The sequence below is a fragment of the Staurois parvus genome, unplaced genomic scaffold, assembly GCF_062004578.1.
Source record: "Staurois parvus isolate SC_StPar_1 unplaced genomic scaffold, SC_StPar_1.0 ptg000120l, whole genome shotgun sequence".
Classification (NCBI taxonomy): domain Eukaryota; kingdom Metazoa; phylum Chordata; class Amphibia; order Anura; family Ranidae; genus Staurois; species Staurois parvus.
The window spans coordinates 7678597-7696092 of record NW_028317916.1 but is presented as its reverse complement, the minus strand read 5'-3'; the positions used below and the strand labels follow the sequence as shown (position 1 = coordinate 7696092).

Genomic DNA, 17496 nt, shown 5'->3' with positions numbered 1-17496 from the left:
TGAAGCCTCTTCGAGGGCATCCGGTCAGGATTCTATTGGACAACGTCACAGCGGTGGTCGATGTCATTCACCAAGATCCAAGAAGCAGCTTGACAGCATCACTGGAGGCCTCACACGTTTTTTAGTATGCAGCACTCCGCGGGCTGGTCCTTTCTACTGTTTACATCCAGGCATTAGATCAGGGTTTCTCAACCTGGGTTCTGTGGAACCCTAGGGTTCCTCAAGAGGTTTCCAGGGGTTCCTTGAGAAATGAGCAATTTTTACCTCTCAGGTAAGTTTCCACTGACACCATTGAGGTTGCTGATGCATCTGCATTCCCTCTCAGGGTCTGGGTTTTTTTTTTCTTCTCTTAGACCTTTCTTCAAAAGGGGTTGATTGGAAGCTGGTTTTGTTTACCATTGCGGGCCAGGTTTCTGTCCTGGCGTTTTTTCCTTTGGTTACCATTGGCCATAAACCCCCTGCTTTTTGTAACTTCTTTCCCAGGGTTTTGGCATGTCACTACTCTAGTGTACCATTCTGGGACCTGCTCTGGATCTTTTGGTTCTTAGCAGCTTTCATTGTAAATATCAGGGAACATCTCTTGTTTTCTTTCTCAGACGGTTGCCTTTTCTTTTTGGGTTTTTATCCATTTTATACTCGTGTCATTGCTGGCAGCCTTTCCCTGTAGTCCCCATCTTTGGTTTCAAGTGGGGATGAGGTATTTTTTTGTCCTCAACCCCCATTCCTTCCGAAGGAGGTGTCTGTCTTCTCCTGAATTGAACATTGTCCATTTTTACCCATGAGGAGGTCGCTCTGGACTCCTTGGTTGTGGTTCATGCGGTTCTTGTGTGTCTGTTTGCTATGACCTCCTTCTGGAGGTTGGGTTTGCCATATGTGTTAGCTGACGGTCAACGAACAAGCCTAGTGACTGCCACTGTTTCTCCATGGATCAGGCAGACAGTTGTCCTAGTTTGAGCCCTTATGGGTCAGGTTCCTCCATCCTCTGTTATGGATTTCCCTACCAGGGTGACTAGTGCTTCTACGGAGTTCTGACTTCAAGCATTTGTGTCTCGAGTCTATGGGGCTGCTATCTGGCCGTCTATGTACCTTTTCCCTAGCTTTTCAAAATTGCTGTCTTTTGGATGTGTGTTGTGACCACAAGGTTTGCCGGTGGCTATTTGAGGTATCTTTTTTTTCTCCTCTGAGGGGTTCTCAGAGGATGTTCTATATTGTCTTCTAGTTCCCCATCACTCATCGAGGCACTGCTTTGGGATGTTCCTAAGATTTTGGAAGAGCTACAGTATGTCCACCAATGAAGAGAAAGGGATTTTATGGTGAGTAAACAAATAAATGAAATTTAGCAACAAAACTTACAAAGCTACCCAGCAGTTAAAATGCCAAAAAAACAAAAACAAAACCTGGCTGAAAGCTTTGAGAATGACACAAATATTTTTCACAAAGTCTGCTGCTTAAGTGTTTTTAGATCTTTTTGTCAGATGTTACTATGGTATACTGAAGTATAATTACAAGCATTTCATAAGTGTTAAAGGCTTTTATTGACCGTTCCATTACGTTTATGCAAAGAGTCAACATTTTCAGTGTTGAACCTTCTTTTTCAAGACCTCTGCAATTTGTCCTGGCATGCTGTGAATCAACTTCTGGGCCACATCCTGACTGATGGCAGCTTATTCTTGCATAATCAATGATTGGACTTTGCAGAATTTGTAAGGGTTTTTTTTTTGTTCACCTGCCTCTTGAGGATTGACCACAAGTTCTCAATGGGATTAAAGTCTGGGAAGTTTCCTAGCCATGGACCCAAAATTTTGATGTTTTGTTCCCCAGGCCACTTTGTTATCACTTTTCCCTTGCTCAGTCATGCTGGAAAAGGCATTGACGCCACCAAACTATTCTTCGATGGTTGGGAGAACTTGCTCTCAGGATGCTTTTGTAGCATTCTTTATTTATGGCAGTGTATTTGTTAGTGATCCCACTTCCTTTGCTGAGAAGCAACCTCACACATGAATGAGCTCAGGATGCTTTACTGTTGGCATGGCACAGGACTGATGGTAGCACTCACCTTTTTTTTCTTTGGACAAGGTTTTTTCCGGATGCCCCAAACAATTTGAAAGGGGTTTCATCAGAGAAAATGACTTTACCCCAGTCCTCAGCAGTCCAATCCCTGTACCTTTTACAGAATATCAGTCTGTCCATGATGTTTTTCCTGGAGAAAAGTGGCTTCTTTGCTGCCCTTCTTGACACCAGGCCATCCTTCAAAAGTCTTCGCCTCGCTTTGCGTGCAGATGCACTCATACCTGTATGCTGCCATTCCTGAGCATGGTCTGCACTTTGTTGCCCCAATCCCGCAGCTGAATCAACTTTGGGAGATGGTCCTGGTGCTTGCTGGACTTTCTTGGGTGCCCTGAATTCTTCTTCACAACAGTTGAACCTCTTTCCTTGAAGTTCTTGATGATCTGATAAATGGTTGATTTAGGTGTAGCACATCTTGAAACCTTAGTCTGCTTTGAAATCTTTACCTATGAGAGAGTTTTCTGATGCTGTATAACTACCTTGCGTCTTGTTGCAGTGCTCAGTCTTGCCATGGTGTATGACTTATGACATGAAACTGTCTTCCACAACATCACCTTAGTAGCAAAGGCTGGCTGTTCCTTAGCCAGTTTTAAGCCTTCTACGCAGCTGTTCCTGTTTCACTTAATGACTGTGTTTAAACCTACATATGAAATTGATAATTATTAATGCCTCTTTGATATAATTGATTAATCATACACCTGACTCCAATCCTACAAAATCCTTGACTTTGTGCAAGTGTGAGAATTGATGCTGGTTTGAAGCCAAAGGGTAGTCACACCAAAATTGTTTTGAGTTAAGAGTTTTCTTCCGTTTGCTAACTTTGCATTTTATAAATTGATAAAAATAAACAATTACAATATATATTTTGAAAGCATTCTTACTCTACAGCATTTCTTCACACCTACCTTAAACATTTGCACAGTACTATATGTATTTAGCTTTGCCGATTACAAGCACAGAATCTGCTTGAGCTGCAAAGTGGTGATGCTTTAAGTAAGGCCACATGTCATAACATGGCATTAACATTATTTAGTACAATTACTCAGGCCATTCAGTGCTTTCTCACCAGGAGCCACTCTGGTTGGCTCCCTTGCACTCTGGGACAGGGGCTGTTACCAACAGTCCTGATCCTAAAGCTTTTTGGACATGCCATACACATTTAACCTTTGGACTTAATCATTAAGGGTTTAATGGCCTATTTTATAATTCTGAGCAAAGAACAATAATGCTTCACAATGTACAGCAAATATGTATAATTGTGCCTGCGCCTCTATTCCTCTAACCCCAACAGCTGTATTCTTGAGTATCCCCTGATGCTCCAAACTATAAATATATCCAATATACAGCACTCCCAAGATATGCATATCCCCTTTTAATCTATATGGAATATACAATGCTGTGCAAATTCATTAAACCTTAAAGGAGAAGTACAGCCAAAGTTCTTTTGGCTGTACTTCCCCTGTGGATGACCCGTGTTTAGTTGACAGTGGTCTGAAGTCACTCAGCAGGTCCAGGCTGGGGAAAGATCCTGACTTTAAAGTCGGGATCCATCCCAGAGTCTGGAGAGGCATCTGGCTCAGCCTCTCAGCAACCCACTGAGAGCCTGAGCCAGCCGCTCCTGCTCCCTCAACAGCTCAGCACTCCAGTGAGGGGGGGGGGTTCAGAGCAGAGAGCGGGGACTGACCGCTCTCTGTTCAGAGTGGCTGTGAGAACTCAGCGATCAGTGGTCATGTGATCAGTGAGTTCTCACACTTAGAGCTGGCGGGGGACACATATAGCATTGGACCGATGCTGCATCCACCTAGGTAAATATAATCAGGGGAAAAAAAGTCCATAATTCTCTTTTTAAAGTGTGCACCAATTGTGCACAATTTGTTTTCTGTTACATATTGATTGAACAACACTGCACAATGACCCATAGCTATTAGCAACCAGTAAGATTTCAACACTTAAACAACTTAGTCAGGTAGGTGATTGCTAATTGGATGACATACATGAGTTATTGCCCTATGCACATTGCTTATTACTTTACTAGTTCTCCTAACTGTTGTATACATTTCACAAATCTAGACACTTTAAACTGAGCATATGAAGAAAATTAAATTGATTTTTTTCTGTAAAACTGCATTTAAAATGATCAGTAGGTTCATTATACAATTTTTATGTAAACTTCTAATTTCACTGCAAAACCAAAGCATGTCCCCATTCCTCTAATACGGAGTATCCTCAATGGCAACTGAGACCACTCATCACAATAAATGACTAGAAGGAAGGCTTTGGAAGAGAGAGGGTCAGGAGCAAGCTAGACATTTGCATGGAAAGTCAATATTTGCCTATATTATTGGGCACTTCTATTTCTGGATCTACTGATCTTTCAAACACATTGCTTTTACATTAGCTCATCTATAATTATGCATGTGTTGATTGTATGCTTAGATTGAACTCTCAGGTTTGGGTGAAGTTTTGTATTTGATTTTCTTCAAGGATGTTTAATGAAATAAAGCAGTGGAATGCTGCTACTTACCTTTTGTATTCTTAATACATGTTTCAGTATATCGAACTTTAATCCCTTTCTTTTCCTTTGTCAGGTAATACTTACACCAACTCCTAATAGCTCCAAATTACCAGAGCTTCATAAAATGTCTGTTGCCAAAAACAGTCAAGATACTGATCTGAGGATAAAACTGGCTGTAAGGATGGACAAACCTCCTCACATGAAGCATAGTGGGTGAGCTGGATCTTTTTTTTTTTTAAAGAAAAATAATCATGTTACAAATGTCAAAATGTCAGATATGCTCCCATGCTCTTAGGTTCTATGTATACCAGTTTAAAGTGTTTCTAGATTCTGAAGGATTTTTTTTTTTTATTTACCTTAATGCATTTTCTGCATTATCTGTCCTACCCACCCCCATCCCTAAGCAAATACCTGGCTCCTGCCACCGCTTCATTGCTGTCTCCAGTTAAAATAACGTTCCCCTCGCTTCCTGCTTTCAAATGAAAAATTAAGTTCGGCAGCGACATAGGATTTTTTTTCCTGTTATTAGTCAAACTCCTGTGAGGATGGATTGGGAACGTGGCTTATTGGTGCTGTGTGTGTCTATGGACACTGCTGGCTACATCCACCAACAGTGATCATTAGGGTTGAACTGATACCAAGACCAAGTACTTGCATGAGTATTTGTGCTTGTGCAAATGCTCCCGATACCCGAAACTGATACCTTTTGCAGTGCGATTTTGAGCCCATACAAAATTAATGGCCTAAAATCACACTGCAAAGAATCGCATGCGATTTGAACAGAAATGTGGTGCAATTCATGTCCAAATTGTATGTGGTTTCCCTCATGGTTCCTGTGTGATCCCAGTATAGAAAGACGACAGGAAAGCACCATCTTAGAAATGCTGCAATGGGCAATCAAACAGATTATCAATGTTATAACAACTCAGGTGTTAAAAGTACATAATATATCTTTGTCTATATCATGTAAAATCCAAAAACACAGTCGCTTGCTTACAGGGCTGGAGGAGATGTACGGTGAGGAACAGAAGTATTTGAACACCCTGCAATTTTGCAAGTTCTCCCTCTTAGAGGTCATGGAGGGGTCTGAAATTCACATTGTAGGTGCATTCCCACTCAGAGAGAGAATTAAAAAAAAAAAATCAGGAAATCACATTGTATGATTTTTAAAGAATTTATTTGTCTTGCACTGCTGAACATAAGTATTTGAACACCTAAGAAACAGCAAGAATTCTGGCTCTCAAAGACCTGTTACTGTGCCTTTAAAAGGTCCACCTCTACTCCACTCATTAATCTAACTTAGTAGCGCCTGTCTGAGCTCTTTAAAGACACCTGTCCATTGACATTTTCATATGTAGGCGTCCCAGCACGTGCTTTTACGTTTGTATGTGTGTACATATGTGGGGGTGGGGGGCCTCAAAAAATTTGAGGGGGTTATATGCTTGAGTGTAACTTTTATTTTTTTACAATTATTTTTTATCACATAGGGGACAAAAAGTCCCCTATGTGATATTTTTTGGTGACAGGTTCTGTTTTTTGAGACATGCAGGGTCTAAAAGACCCTGCATGTCTCCCCTGTACTACACTGGATATAATGCAGTGTACATTGCACTGCATTACATTCTTTTCTGGCCTCGATCGCTGGGAATTCTTTCCCTGCCTCGATCGCCAGGAAATCTGTCAACGGTGACCCGGAAGTGATGTCACATCACTTCCGGGTAAGTACCAGAAGAGAAGGGGAGCAAATGTGTCTGCTCTCCTTCCTCCCCTATACCCACAAGCACCCACTGAACTGGTTCTGGGCCCACAGATTTGGCAAGCAGAGCACGGGAGTCAGAAGCTGGCACCATAGTGGACTGTGTGGAAGCAATCGGGGGGCAGCACTGCCACCAAATGCTTCCACCTGACAGATGAACCCTGCTGCTTGCCTGCAGCAGGGCTAAAGGTAAAAAAACCTACCTGCGCGGCGCCGGAACTACGTGTCCCAGGCGGCGGGTGATATGAATTGAACATTCCTGTCCATATCACACACAACAACAAAGCTGTCGGATATCAAGAGTCCACACAGTGCAAAGTAAGGAGGTGGATAACAAGAATATTAGGTAAACAAACGCTGCAAATGTCCTAAAAATCAATAAAACTGAATGCGTTTTGGGGCTTGCATTGCTCCTGCTTCAGGAGTTGGTGCAGTTATTCTGCAAGGGTAGGGGGGTATTTACAGACTGCTTGCCACTCACCCTCCCCACAACTTAAACTTCCGATGCAACAAAGAAGCTAGCAGAGGGATTGTAAATGTAATGAATAGGGAGGAAACAGACTTCACTGGGTTACCTGTGTTTCCTTTCTGGGTCAGAATATCGGTCAGGCACCATAGCTTTTCAGCTCTAGTGGCAATTGCAGCCTGGTTATCATCTACAAAGTTTTCTCTGCATTGTTGCTGCAAAGGAGGGACTATGCACCAATAGAGCAACAATAACAAGTCCCATTGTTTAGATCACTGTGTACAACATGCATAAAAATGTACATTACTGCATGCAAATAGAATGGGTTCCCACATGCAACTTCACACTGGACAAAAGATGACTTCCTCCTCCCTCCATTGTCTGCACACCCATACGCTACAGACATACATGCTAAGTTATGCAGGCCATAGATGGTTCGTTTATCGGCCGATTTTTCGTCCGAAAAACAAAACATCGTTCGTTCTGTAAACTGATGTTGCCACCAATGATTGCGAAAATCGGCCGTTTTTCACGAATTTTCCAGCATGACCGAAAAACGAAATGAGGAGGAACCGCGGAAATCGGTTGATGCCATTGCCCCACTAACAGTGCGAAAATCGGCCGATTATTCTTTTGGGCGAAAAATCGGCCGATAAACCGTCTATGGCCTGCATTAGGCCCCATGAAAACTGGATGTGTAACCCCTGTGAAAGAGATTCCAGTGTTTATATGTGGGCGGAAGGCACAGCCCCGCTGCCAGAAGCCTCTGAGAAGCTGAAAGCGGCTCTGGCTTGTTGGGTTGGGCTGTACTACAAATGTTTGGGACAGTATGCAGTCTGATTTCCTTTTAGGCATTCACCCCGAATGTACTTAGTTTTACAGGCTGCCAACAGTGGGACTGGACAGGGCGAATATGCCTTGAGTCATGCATTGAAGTTGAACATCCATTGTAGCACATACTGGGAGGAATTTACTAAAACTAGAGCAGACGCTCATGGCAAATGACCAGCTTCTAGGTTTAGGTTGTCCAGTTTATAGTAGACCTAATGGGAAAACTTTTTTTTTTTTAAATATTTTTTTTATTTTGAATAGAGTAAGGTAGGTTTCTAACCCCAACTGTGTTCCAGTTGTGTGCGTAGATTTCCCTTCACTTCCTGCCGCATAGCCAAAACAGGAAGTGAGAGCAAATCCCTCCAAAGTGAGGGAATCCCTGGTTGTCAATAGGGTCACCAGTACTAGTGTTCCCATTGGAAGATATCCCCTGTTTCTGTTCTGGGGACAACCCAAAATTTGGAATTTTCTTTCACTTTCCCTCTTGGTGATAATGGTAAACAGGACAAATAGAGAGGGTGAATCTCCCTAACATGGACACAGACATCAATAAAAGCCTGATAGGTGTTCTAAACCTTCGTCATTCTGTCCAAAACAAGCAAAAAAAGTTTTGTCTCCAGCTGTATATGCAAAGCTTTAAAAATGAACGACTATTGGCTGAAGCTGAGTGGTTACTGTGCACAGCTGCTTCAGATTCTGGCTGCTCCAGTCTTGGTAAATTTCCCTTATTGAGTAAAATAGTTTTGCGCATTGCATAGTTATGCTTTTGAAAGATATTGTACTGCTGATTGTACATACCCATTTAACTATGCCCATTTTTTGCGTCTTATCACCCAGAAAACAATTCTCACAAATTCAATTCACAAATAAGCCTTTTTTTTTATAACATTATACTCCTAATCAAATAATTATTATGCACGTGCTGGTGTTGAATGTGCACAGTTTATATAATAATTATATTGTGCTTAAAGTTGAGTCTTCACTATCAGAGAGGTTTACTCTCTAATTACTTTAATGTTTTTTAATAAGAAAATCTTTTAAATGCTTAATGCTTAACGCTGTAGAATTGATATGGCATTTAAGGCTCCATGCACACTGGGCGTTTTAATAACGCTGGTAATGTTGGCTGTGTAAAGTCACGTTAAAAATGAGAGTTTTTTAGAGTTTGTGCATTAGCGGTTAGCGACGTTTTGCTCCATATTTTCATGTTTGCGGTTTTTAGCGGGGTTTTTTTTTTCGGTCAAAGAACGTCCAAAAATGCTGGTTTGCCATGTTTTACTGTGTTTTGCAGCGATAGAGCATTTTTACAGCTAGAAAACTCCTATAGAAACCGACTAGTCCTGGGATTTTTTTCAAGCCAAAAGACGCCCCTGCCAAAAAACGTTGATTACAGTCTGTGTGCATGAACACATAGGATAACATGCTGGGGGGGTTTACTGGCTGTAGAAAAAAACATCAAAAGCCCAAAACAGCCGCTGTAGAAATGTCCAGCGTGCATGAGGACTTATAGTGGCTTTCTTCTTGTGCTATAGCTTAGTCTTTCTCAACCAGGGTGCCTAAGGTTTCTTCAGGGGTGCCTTGTCCAAAAATTGCCCAAAACTGGTATACAAGCCAGCAGGTGGAACAAGCCTGCCTTTTAGTTACACAAAGCCGTAGGTTTTCTTTGTGCACCATTACAACCTAGCCGCTGGCATGCTGACAATCAATGTCATCATCAGTTGATAAGGAGGATGTCAGCTGCCTGCACAGCATCCTAGTTATACCCTCCCCTGCCCCTCTCCATCAGTGCTGGGGTCACATTAGCTCAGTGATGGGTAAAAACTGAGGGAGAAGAGGGGAGAAGAGAAATACAGAGAATTGGATTACTGCTCAATACCAGTGTGCAAAAGTGTATATGCTTTGTTAAAATAAATCACCTCTAATGTTGGGTGTCCTATATGTGTGGATGTTGCTGCATTATAATAAAACTATTACAATAGTTTTTCACATTTTAGAATGGGGTGTCTCAAGACTGTCCATAATTTTTAAGGGTGCCTCGGGACTGTCCATAATTTTAAAGGGTGCCTTAACTGAAAAAATGTTGAGAAACACTGCTATAGCTAATATAGATGAACTACCATGTTTGACTTCTTATAGCTAAGCCTGTAGTATAACCCAGTGGCGACTGGAAGTATCACAGCATCTGTAAAGCTTTACAGTTTAATGCATTTTAGCAATTGCACTGTACATTCTCTTTATTGGTCTACGTATTTAGGACAAATACAGTCTACCAGTAATTGGTATAACTACAGACCTTTACGTTACCTAATAAGGAAAGACCTGTATCCATTTGGTTTGACCTTAATAAAAAAAACCTTGCATTTTAAAAATTCTTACTGGTCCAGAGGATATTGACATTTGCTTGTTTTGTGCCTGGATTTCCCAGTTTTGTAAATATGCCCATTATTAAATTATTATTGGTCAACCAGACAAATTTCTTTAAATGCTTCATGAAATTTTCTTCAGGTGGATGTAGTAGAGGTAGTAATTTTATCCATCTTTTACTGACAATTGAGATTTTCAACACACCAGCCTTAACATGAAATTAGGCCTGGTTCACACCAATGCCTTTTTTAGTGCTTTTTCCAAAAAGCACTACAGTCCATTTAACATGGCTTCATAAAGGACACATTCACATCTATGCTTTTTTGAGCCACTGCGTTTTTGGAAAGGGTCAGGGACTTTTTTAAATGCAAAACGTTGCATTTTTGGTTCGATAGAATTGAACGGAGATGCTGCAGAAAGAGCATGTAGTGTGTTTTTGATGCGGTTTGTATTTTAATCTACCCAACAAGTTGCCCCCTCCCCCCTGTAAAACACGTTAGAAATTCAAAACGCACCACAAACAGCACTGCAAAACTGACAAAACACAAACTGCATTTTGTGTCCCAGGCCTTAAGCTGGCCATACACTAGTAGATTTTCAAATGAACGTTTATACAAACATTGCTATGAAAAATTTCTGTACATTCGATTTTATAATTCTAATGATTAGAAGAATTAATGTTCTTAAAACCAAAAATGATGACCAAAATTTTATTAGTGTGGCCAGCTTTAGTGAAAGCAAATGAGGCTTCCAATTTTGACTATGGCTTATGACATGGCAGTTCTTGCACAAGTAGATTTTTCAGCTTGTTACAGTAGCACATGACATTGCAATGTTTTATTGCCCCCTCCCCTCTGATTTTTTTTACCTAAATGTCCACATATATCTGCATAGCCTATGATTACTTACTATTTCCACGTTCATATAGCATAAATATAAGCATTCTGTATTCATAAGGGGGTGTTACGCAATATCACCAAGCAATGGGGACCAGATTTTAAATATACACTGGCATTTCCTATAGATAAGCAAGCACAGGCAAGGATCACAGAGTTGATGTATGAAGACTAAGCTGGCTAATTCCACTTGAAAAAAATGTCCCTTTGAGCACAGCACAGTCAAAGTTGTAGCCTGTAATGACAAAATACAGGGACTGCTAAGGCCAACCACTCCTTCTGATAATAGCATAAGAGTATAAGGTGAAGAGCTGGCAACTCTGTTTCCTGATAAAAGTACTTTATTAATAAAAGGTACTTGTGCAAGTTACAGCAGCTTACGGGTTTTGGTAAAAAAAACCAAAACCTTAAAGTGATATTAAAGTCTTTTTTTTTTAATCACAAACACATCATACTTACCTGCTCTGTGGAGTGGATTTGCACAGAGCATCCTGGATCCTCCTCTTCTCGGGTTCTCCGCCAGTGCTCCTGGTTCCTCCCTCCTGCTCAGTGCCTTCATAGCAAGCAGTTTAATCTGGGGGCACCTAAGCAGGCACCCTCCTAAGCCACAGGTCTGCGGGTTCGGCCCCGCCCAGCCCCCTCCCTCTCCTGATTGGTTTACAGGCTCAGTGAGAGCCCCCAGAGAACCGAGGCTTGCGTGGACATAGCTGGATCAAGATCCAGCTCAGGTAAGTGTTGGGGGGGCTGTGGAGGGCTGCTGCACACAGAAAGTTTTTTTACCTTCATGCATAGAATGCATGAAGGTAAAATACCTTGAGCCTTTAGAACCACTTTAATAGGGCTATTTTACCGAAACGCGTAAGGTGCTGTAACTTGCACACGGTGCCCTTTATTAATAAAGTACTTTTATCAGGAGAACGAGTTTCCGGCTCTTCACCTTATACTCTTATGCTGTTCAAAGTGCCACTGTAAGCTTTGCCACTGTTGGTCTACCGCCAGGGGAAATCAACCTAGGCGTACATTTTCATTTATGGACTCCTGATTATGCTAGTTGCCTGGGTATCATGTTGCTTGAGGCAGCCAGGCAGATTGTGGTTATAGAAAGTGTTTAGTCCTTTTCATTTCTTTCTGGCTTCTTTTGAGCAGAAATGTGTTATTTTGAGAATGTAATCCAGTTCTTCCAAAACTGCAAGTTAAGCCCCTTACACACGGGTCGAATATCGGCCTGTTCAACATATTCAGTGCCTGTATACACCAGCCTGTCCGGCAGAAGCCAACTGAATGAGCATGCTGGAAAACCAGCATCCAATCAGTGCTGGCAGCCAATGGCTGCAAGTGCTGACCAATGTGTTTTTACCAGGGGCTGGGGGCTGATGTTTAGATGTATGACTCTGTAGCAGCATAAAATTGTTTTGAATTGCTTCCAAAAACAATTAGAGGACATAATGAAAGACCTTTTTTGTGGGCATTTATGTACAATGTACCACCCAGGCCTTGAGATCTTTAACTTTTTCACTGCTAGAGCAGTTTTTGCATTTTTTGCACACGTTTAAAAAAATGATTTTAGGCTTGAAGATTACACAAAAACCTCCAATCATTTATTATATATTTTCTGAAAGTAGACACTAGTAGACATTAGAGAATGAAATAGGGGTTGTTGCAATTTTTTATGTCACACGATATTACCACAAAGGTGTAGGAAATTCAAAATTTTATTAAAAAACACACTAAAGGGAATTTTAGGGCCAACAAATGCACTTAGTTACTAAAATCTTTGGCAAAATATAAAAGACGAGGCTGTCCCGAGTAGATACCCAACATGCCAAACCTTAAATTTGTTTGCACCTATGAAATGGCGACAAACTTCAGTACCATATAATTTCTATAGGTGACACTTCAAAAACCCCTAAAGGTCATCAGTTTAGTGTTACGGAGGAGGTCTTGTGCTGGAATGATTTCTCTCACTCCGGCGTGCACGGTGATATATAATGTGTATTGCAATCGAGGTTTTCATTCGCAGGTGCCCTGACTTGTGCGTTTACATTTGTATGTGCATATACGTGCGTGGGGGGGCCTCAACATTTTTTGGGAGGGATGTTATGTGCTTGGGTGTAACTTTTTTTGTTGGAATTAAAAAAAAAAATTTTATGACTTAACTTTTTTTTTTTTTCATTACATCCCTTATGTAATGATTTTTTAGGTGACAAAAATACCTTACATGTCTCCTCTGGGCTCCACTGGATGTATTGCAATACAGGCTGCATTACTGGTACTGAGGGATGTGGAAGCAATCGGGCGGCAGCTCAGCTGCCCGACTGCTTCCACCTGACAGGCAGGAGTTTGCCTGTCAGTTTTATACACAATCCAGGTGGCGGCAGCCACCGGACTGTGTATAAAACCCCCTGCTGTCAGGTCCGTATGCCATATGGACCTGGCGGTGAGAGGGTTAAAGAAGTATTAAACCAAAAATGTAATATGTTGCAGCTTACCAATCATTGGATGTAGTGGTTGTATTGATTTTCTTTTTTTAAGTTTTTTCCTCTCTGTTCTCCCTTGGTGAACTGGTCAGGAACACACCACCTATATTAAACAGACCCCACTCTAGTTGAATGAGCACAGAGGGCAAATTTAGACAACAGCATTTTCAGTTTGGGGGAAGGGGAGTGTTAAAAGTACTAGCAGATTTAAATACAGATTAAAAAAAAATGAAGCTGAACTCCAGCTAATACTTTATAATCAGTTTACTTTTTGTGATAAATGTTTTACATACATGAAAAAAAATGATAATTTTAGGCAACCCGAACAGTGTTAAATGGTCTCTCTCATTCCTGTAAGTGCAAGAGAACTTTTCTGTTGAAAAACAGACTTACTAGCTGGATTACCAGATGAAAATAGGTAAAAAAAAAGGCCTAAAAAAGGTAACTAATGCATCCACCACATCTAAGAATTGATAAGCTGCAATATAATGCTTTTGGGTTTGATACGGCTTTATCCCTTTGTTAGGACAGGCAGCGTTCACATTTATTTTACAACTGATAAGAAATCTGCCAGTGCAGTAATGAGTGTTTTAACTATTGTAAACATTAACTCCCTAGTCCCCTCTTAAAGCAGTATTAACCTCCCTAACGGTATTCCCGAGTGTAGCTCGGGGTAAAATGTCTGTACCAAAAGCGGTAACCCCGAGCTGCACTCGGGCTTACCATGCGGCGCTGCATAGGGAGTCCCTGCAGCACTTACCTTGTCCTTCGCTCCCGCGATGTGTCCCCTGCAGCGTCCCCGGCCATCTCCTCTGGCTGATGCCGGCATCCGGCTCCTGTGTTCCGGTCCCTGTGACGTCGGGACGTACGGGCGCCGCCACCGGCGGCAGGAAATTTGAAAATTTTTAAAAAATGTCATTTTTTTCAAAACAATTTTACATGGTAAAACATTGCTGTTTCAACCCATTTCACATACATTTTGTCCCTAGTGCTTTGTCCTGTCCCCTGTCTGCATTTTGATTGTTTTTTCTGCCTGGAAACTTAGAAAAGTGTCCCTTTAGGTCAAAAGCGGTTTTAGACCAGCTAGAGAACAGCGATAGTAAATCAGAACCACTTGCAGAATTGAGTGATAATGATTCGTGGAGAAATTCGTTATCAAACACTGAAAACGATTCTGCGACTTTGCTCAGTGATGTGCGAACTTGGCGCTATATTTCAAATTTCAGTGTTTTTGGTTTGATTATATTATTGAATTAAATGTATGATTTAGAATCTTGTTCAGACAGATTTCAGTGAGTTATTCCTAAAAATCACAGCCTACAATTAAAAAAACTACATATTTCCATGCAAAATAATTGTACCGCTTTCAGCACCAAAAATATGAAATAATCATACCGCCAGGGAGGTTAAACCCCAAACCAAAAATGTCATATATTGCAGCTTATTGATTCTTAGATGTGGTGGCGGCATTAGTTTTCTTTTTTCCCCCTCTGTTTTCACCTGGTGATCTGGCCAGTAACACACCTCCTATATTGGAGTGCGCCCACTCTGGAGGAAGGAGCACAGGGAGCAATTTTGGTGTTAGATTTACTAGCAGATTTAGATATGGTAACAAATTGAACCAATCTCCAGCTCACACTTTATAATCAGTTACAGCAAATGTTTTTTTTTACTTTTGGGATAAAGGTTTTACATAAATAAAAGCTGACTGTCGTAAGCACCCCTGTCAGTGTTAAGTGATTTGTCCCAACCCTCTAACTGCTACCTCGGCAGGATAGCTGATATCCTGCAGAAGTAGCTGTGATAAGTTGTGATATTTTCATTGGGAACATGTAATAAATAAGAGTTATCCCAATTTGTCTGAATAAGAACCTGCCTTAAAAGGTGTTTAAATGTGGCAGTTTGTAAACACAAAAGACATTGGACAGATTGTCAGTTGTAAAACTTTGCTACAGTGCATCCAGAAAGTATTCACAGCATTTAACTTTTGCCACATTTTGTTATTCCAAAATGGATTAAATAAATTTTTTTCCTCAACATTCTACAAACAATACCCCATAATGACAATGTGAAAGAAGTTTGCTTTGAAATCTTTGTAATTTATTAAAAATAAAAAAAAACAAAAAACGCATGTATTTGCAGGTAATTGAAAAATGGTGCTGCGCTACCGTAAACAGGGCCTATAGACCTAAAACATATATATATATATATATATATATATATATATATATATATCCTACAAACTCCACCGTCTTAAATTTATAAAGACATCTTATATAAATAGATACATTCAATACTGTGCAAAAAAGTATCAAGCATGTAAAAAAATGAAAACCGAAAATAAATCACTGAGACTATCAAAAAGTTGTGCAAAACCACAAATTAGTCCCTTAAACAAGGGCATAAGTGACACAAATCACAAATCAATACTTTGTTGAAGCACCTTTTGCACCAATTACAGCCTCAATTCGTTTTGAGTATGATGCTACAAGCATGGCACACCTATTTGTGGGCAATTTCTCCCTTTCTTCTTTGCAGTACCTCTCAAGCTCCATCAGGTTGAATGGGGAGCTTCGGTGCACAGCCATTTTCAAATCTCTCCAGAGATGTTCAATTGGGTTCAAGTCTGGGCTCTGGCTGGGCCACTCCAGGATATTCACAGAGTTGGCCCCTAGCCACTCTTTTGTTATGTGGGCTGTGTGCTTAGGGTCTTTGTCCTGTTGAAAGATGAACCGTCGCCCCAGTCTAAGGTCCAGAGTGCTCTGGAACAGGTTTTCATCAAGGATATCTCTGTACATTGCTGCATTCATCTTTCCTTCGATCCTGATATTCAGGCCAAAGAGTTCAATCTTTGTTTCATCAGACCAGAGAGTTTTGTTTCTCATGGTCTTAGAGTCCCTCAGGTGCCTTTTGGCAAACTCCATGTGGGCTGCCATTTGCCTTTTAGTGAGGAGTGGCTTCTGTCTGGCCACTCTACCATACAGTCCTGATTGGTGGAGTGCTGCAGAGATGGTTGTTCTTCTGGAAGGTTCTCCTCTCTCCACAGAGAAAAGCTGGAGCTCTTTCAGAGTGACCATTGGGTGCTTGGTTACCTCCCTGGCTAAGGCCCTTCTCTCTCATTCACTCATTTTGGCAGGGCGGCCAGCTCTAGGAAGATTCCTGGTGGATCCAAACTTCTTCCATTTACGGATGATGGAGGCCACTGTGCTCATTGGGACCTTCAATGCTGCAGAAATTTTTCTGTACCCTTCCCCAGATCTGTGCCTTGATACAATCCTGTCTCGGAGGTCTACTGACAATTCCTTTGACTTCATGGCTTGGTTTGTGCTCTGACATGCACTGATAACTGTGGGACCGTATATAAACAGGTTTATGCCTATCCTAATCACGTCCAATCAACTGAATTTCCCTCTGGTGGACTCCAATCAAGTTGTGGAAACATCTCAAGGATGATCAGTGGGTACAGGATGCACCAGAGCTCAATTTTGAGTGTCATGGCAAAGGCTGTGAATACTTTATGTACATGTGTTTTTTTTTCTTTTTATTAAATTGCAAAGATTTCCAAACTAACTTGTTTCACGTTGTCATTATGAAGTATTGTTTGTAGAATGTTGAGGAAAAAAATTAATTTATTCCATTTTGGAATAAGGCTGTAACATAACAAAATGTGGCAAAAATTAAGCGCTGTGAATACTTTCTGGATGCAATGTATATGCTGCTTACATTACATTTACTTATAACCATAAATTATTTTTTTTTTTAATTGTGCTAACTTTAATACCTTTTAATTGACAGTATATACCAGTAGTCACAATAAGGAGGAGGATCCTGCAGTATAAATTGCTATTTTCATAACGATATGATTAACATTGCATTGTGTTAATTAATACATGTATCAATGCATTTTGTTTTGATAATGGGGGCACTCATTCTAAGCTTTACAACTATAGAGGATACAAATAGCAAACTGTTTATCTTTCTAGTGTATCCTTGGAGAGCAAATTATTATGTACTGCCTTTTAATCATTCTGACGATAATTGCGGATGGGAGAGCTAGGGAAATCATGGGGGTCTTAATAGGGTGCAAGTGCTATTTTAATTGCTAAGATTAACTCTGCTAATTA

General features: G+C 40.8%; 1 protein-coding gene across 6 annotated transcripts in view; it reads left to right on the top strand.

Moving 5' to 3' along the window:
• The window catches only part of CADPS2 (calcium dependent secretion activator 2), a 694049-nt gene that overhangs the window by 121566 nt on the left and 554987 nt on the right, over positions 1 to 17496 (top strand). For all 6 annotated transcript variants that reach the window (XM_089672135.1, XM_089672134.1, XM_089672133.1 and 3 more), the window contains exon 8: positions 4656 to 4795. In XM_089672135.1, the coding sequence (XP_089528261.1) occupies positions 4656 to 4795 (140 nt within the window). The remainder of the gene's footprint in view (positions 1 to 4655; positions 4796 to 17496) is intronic.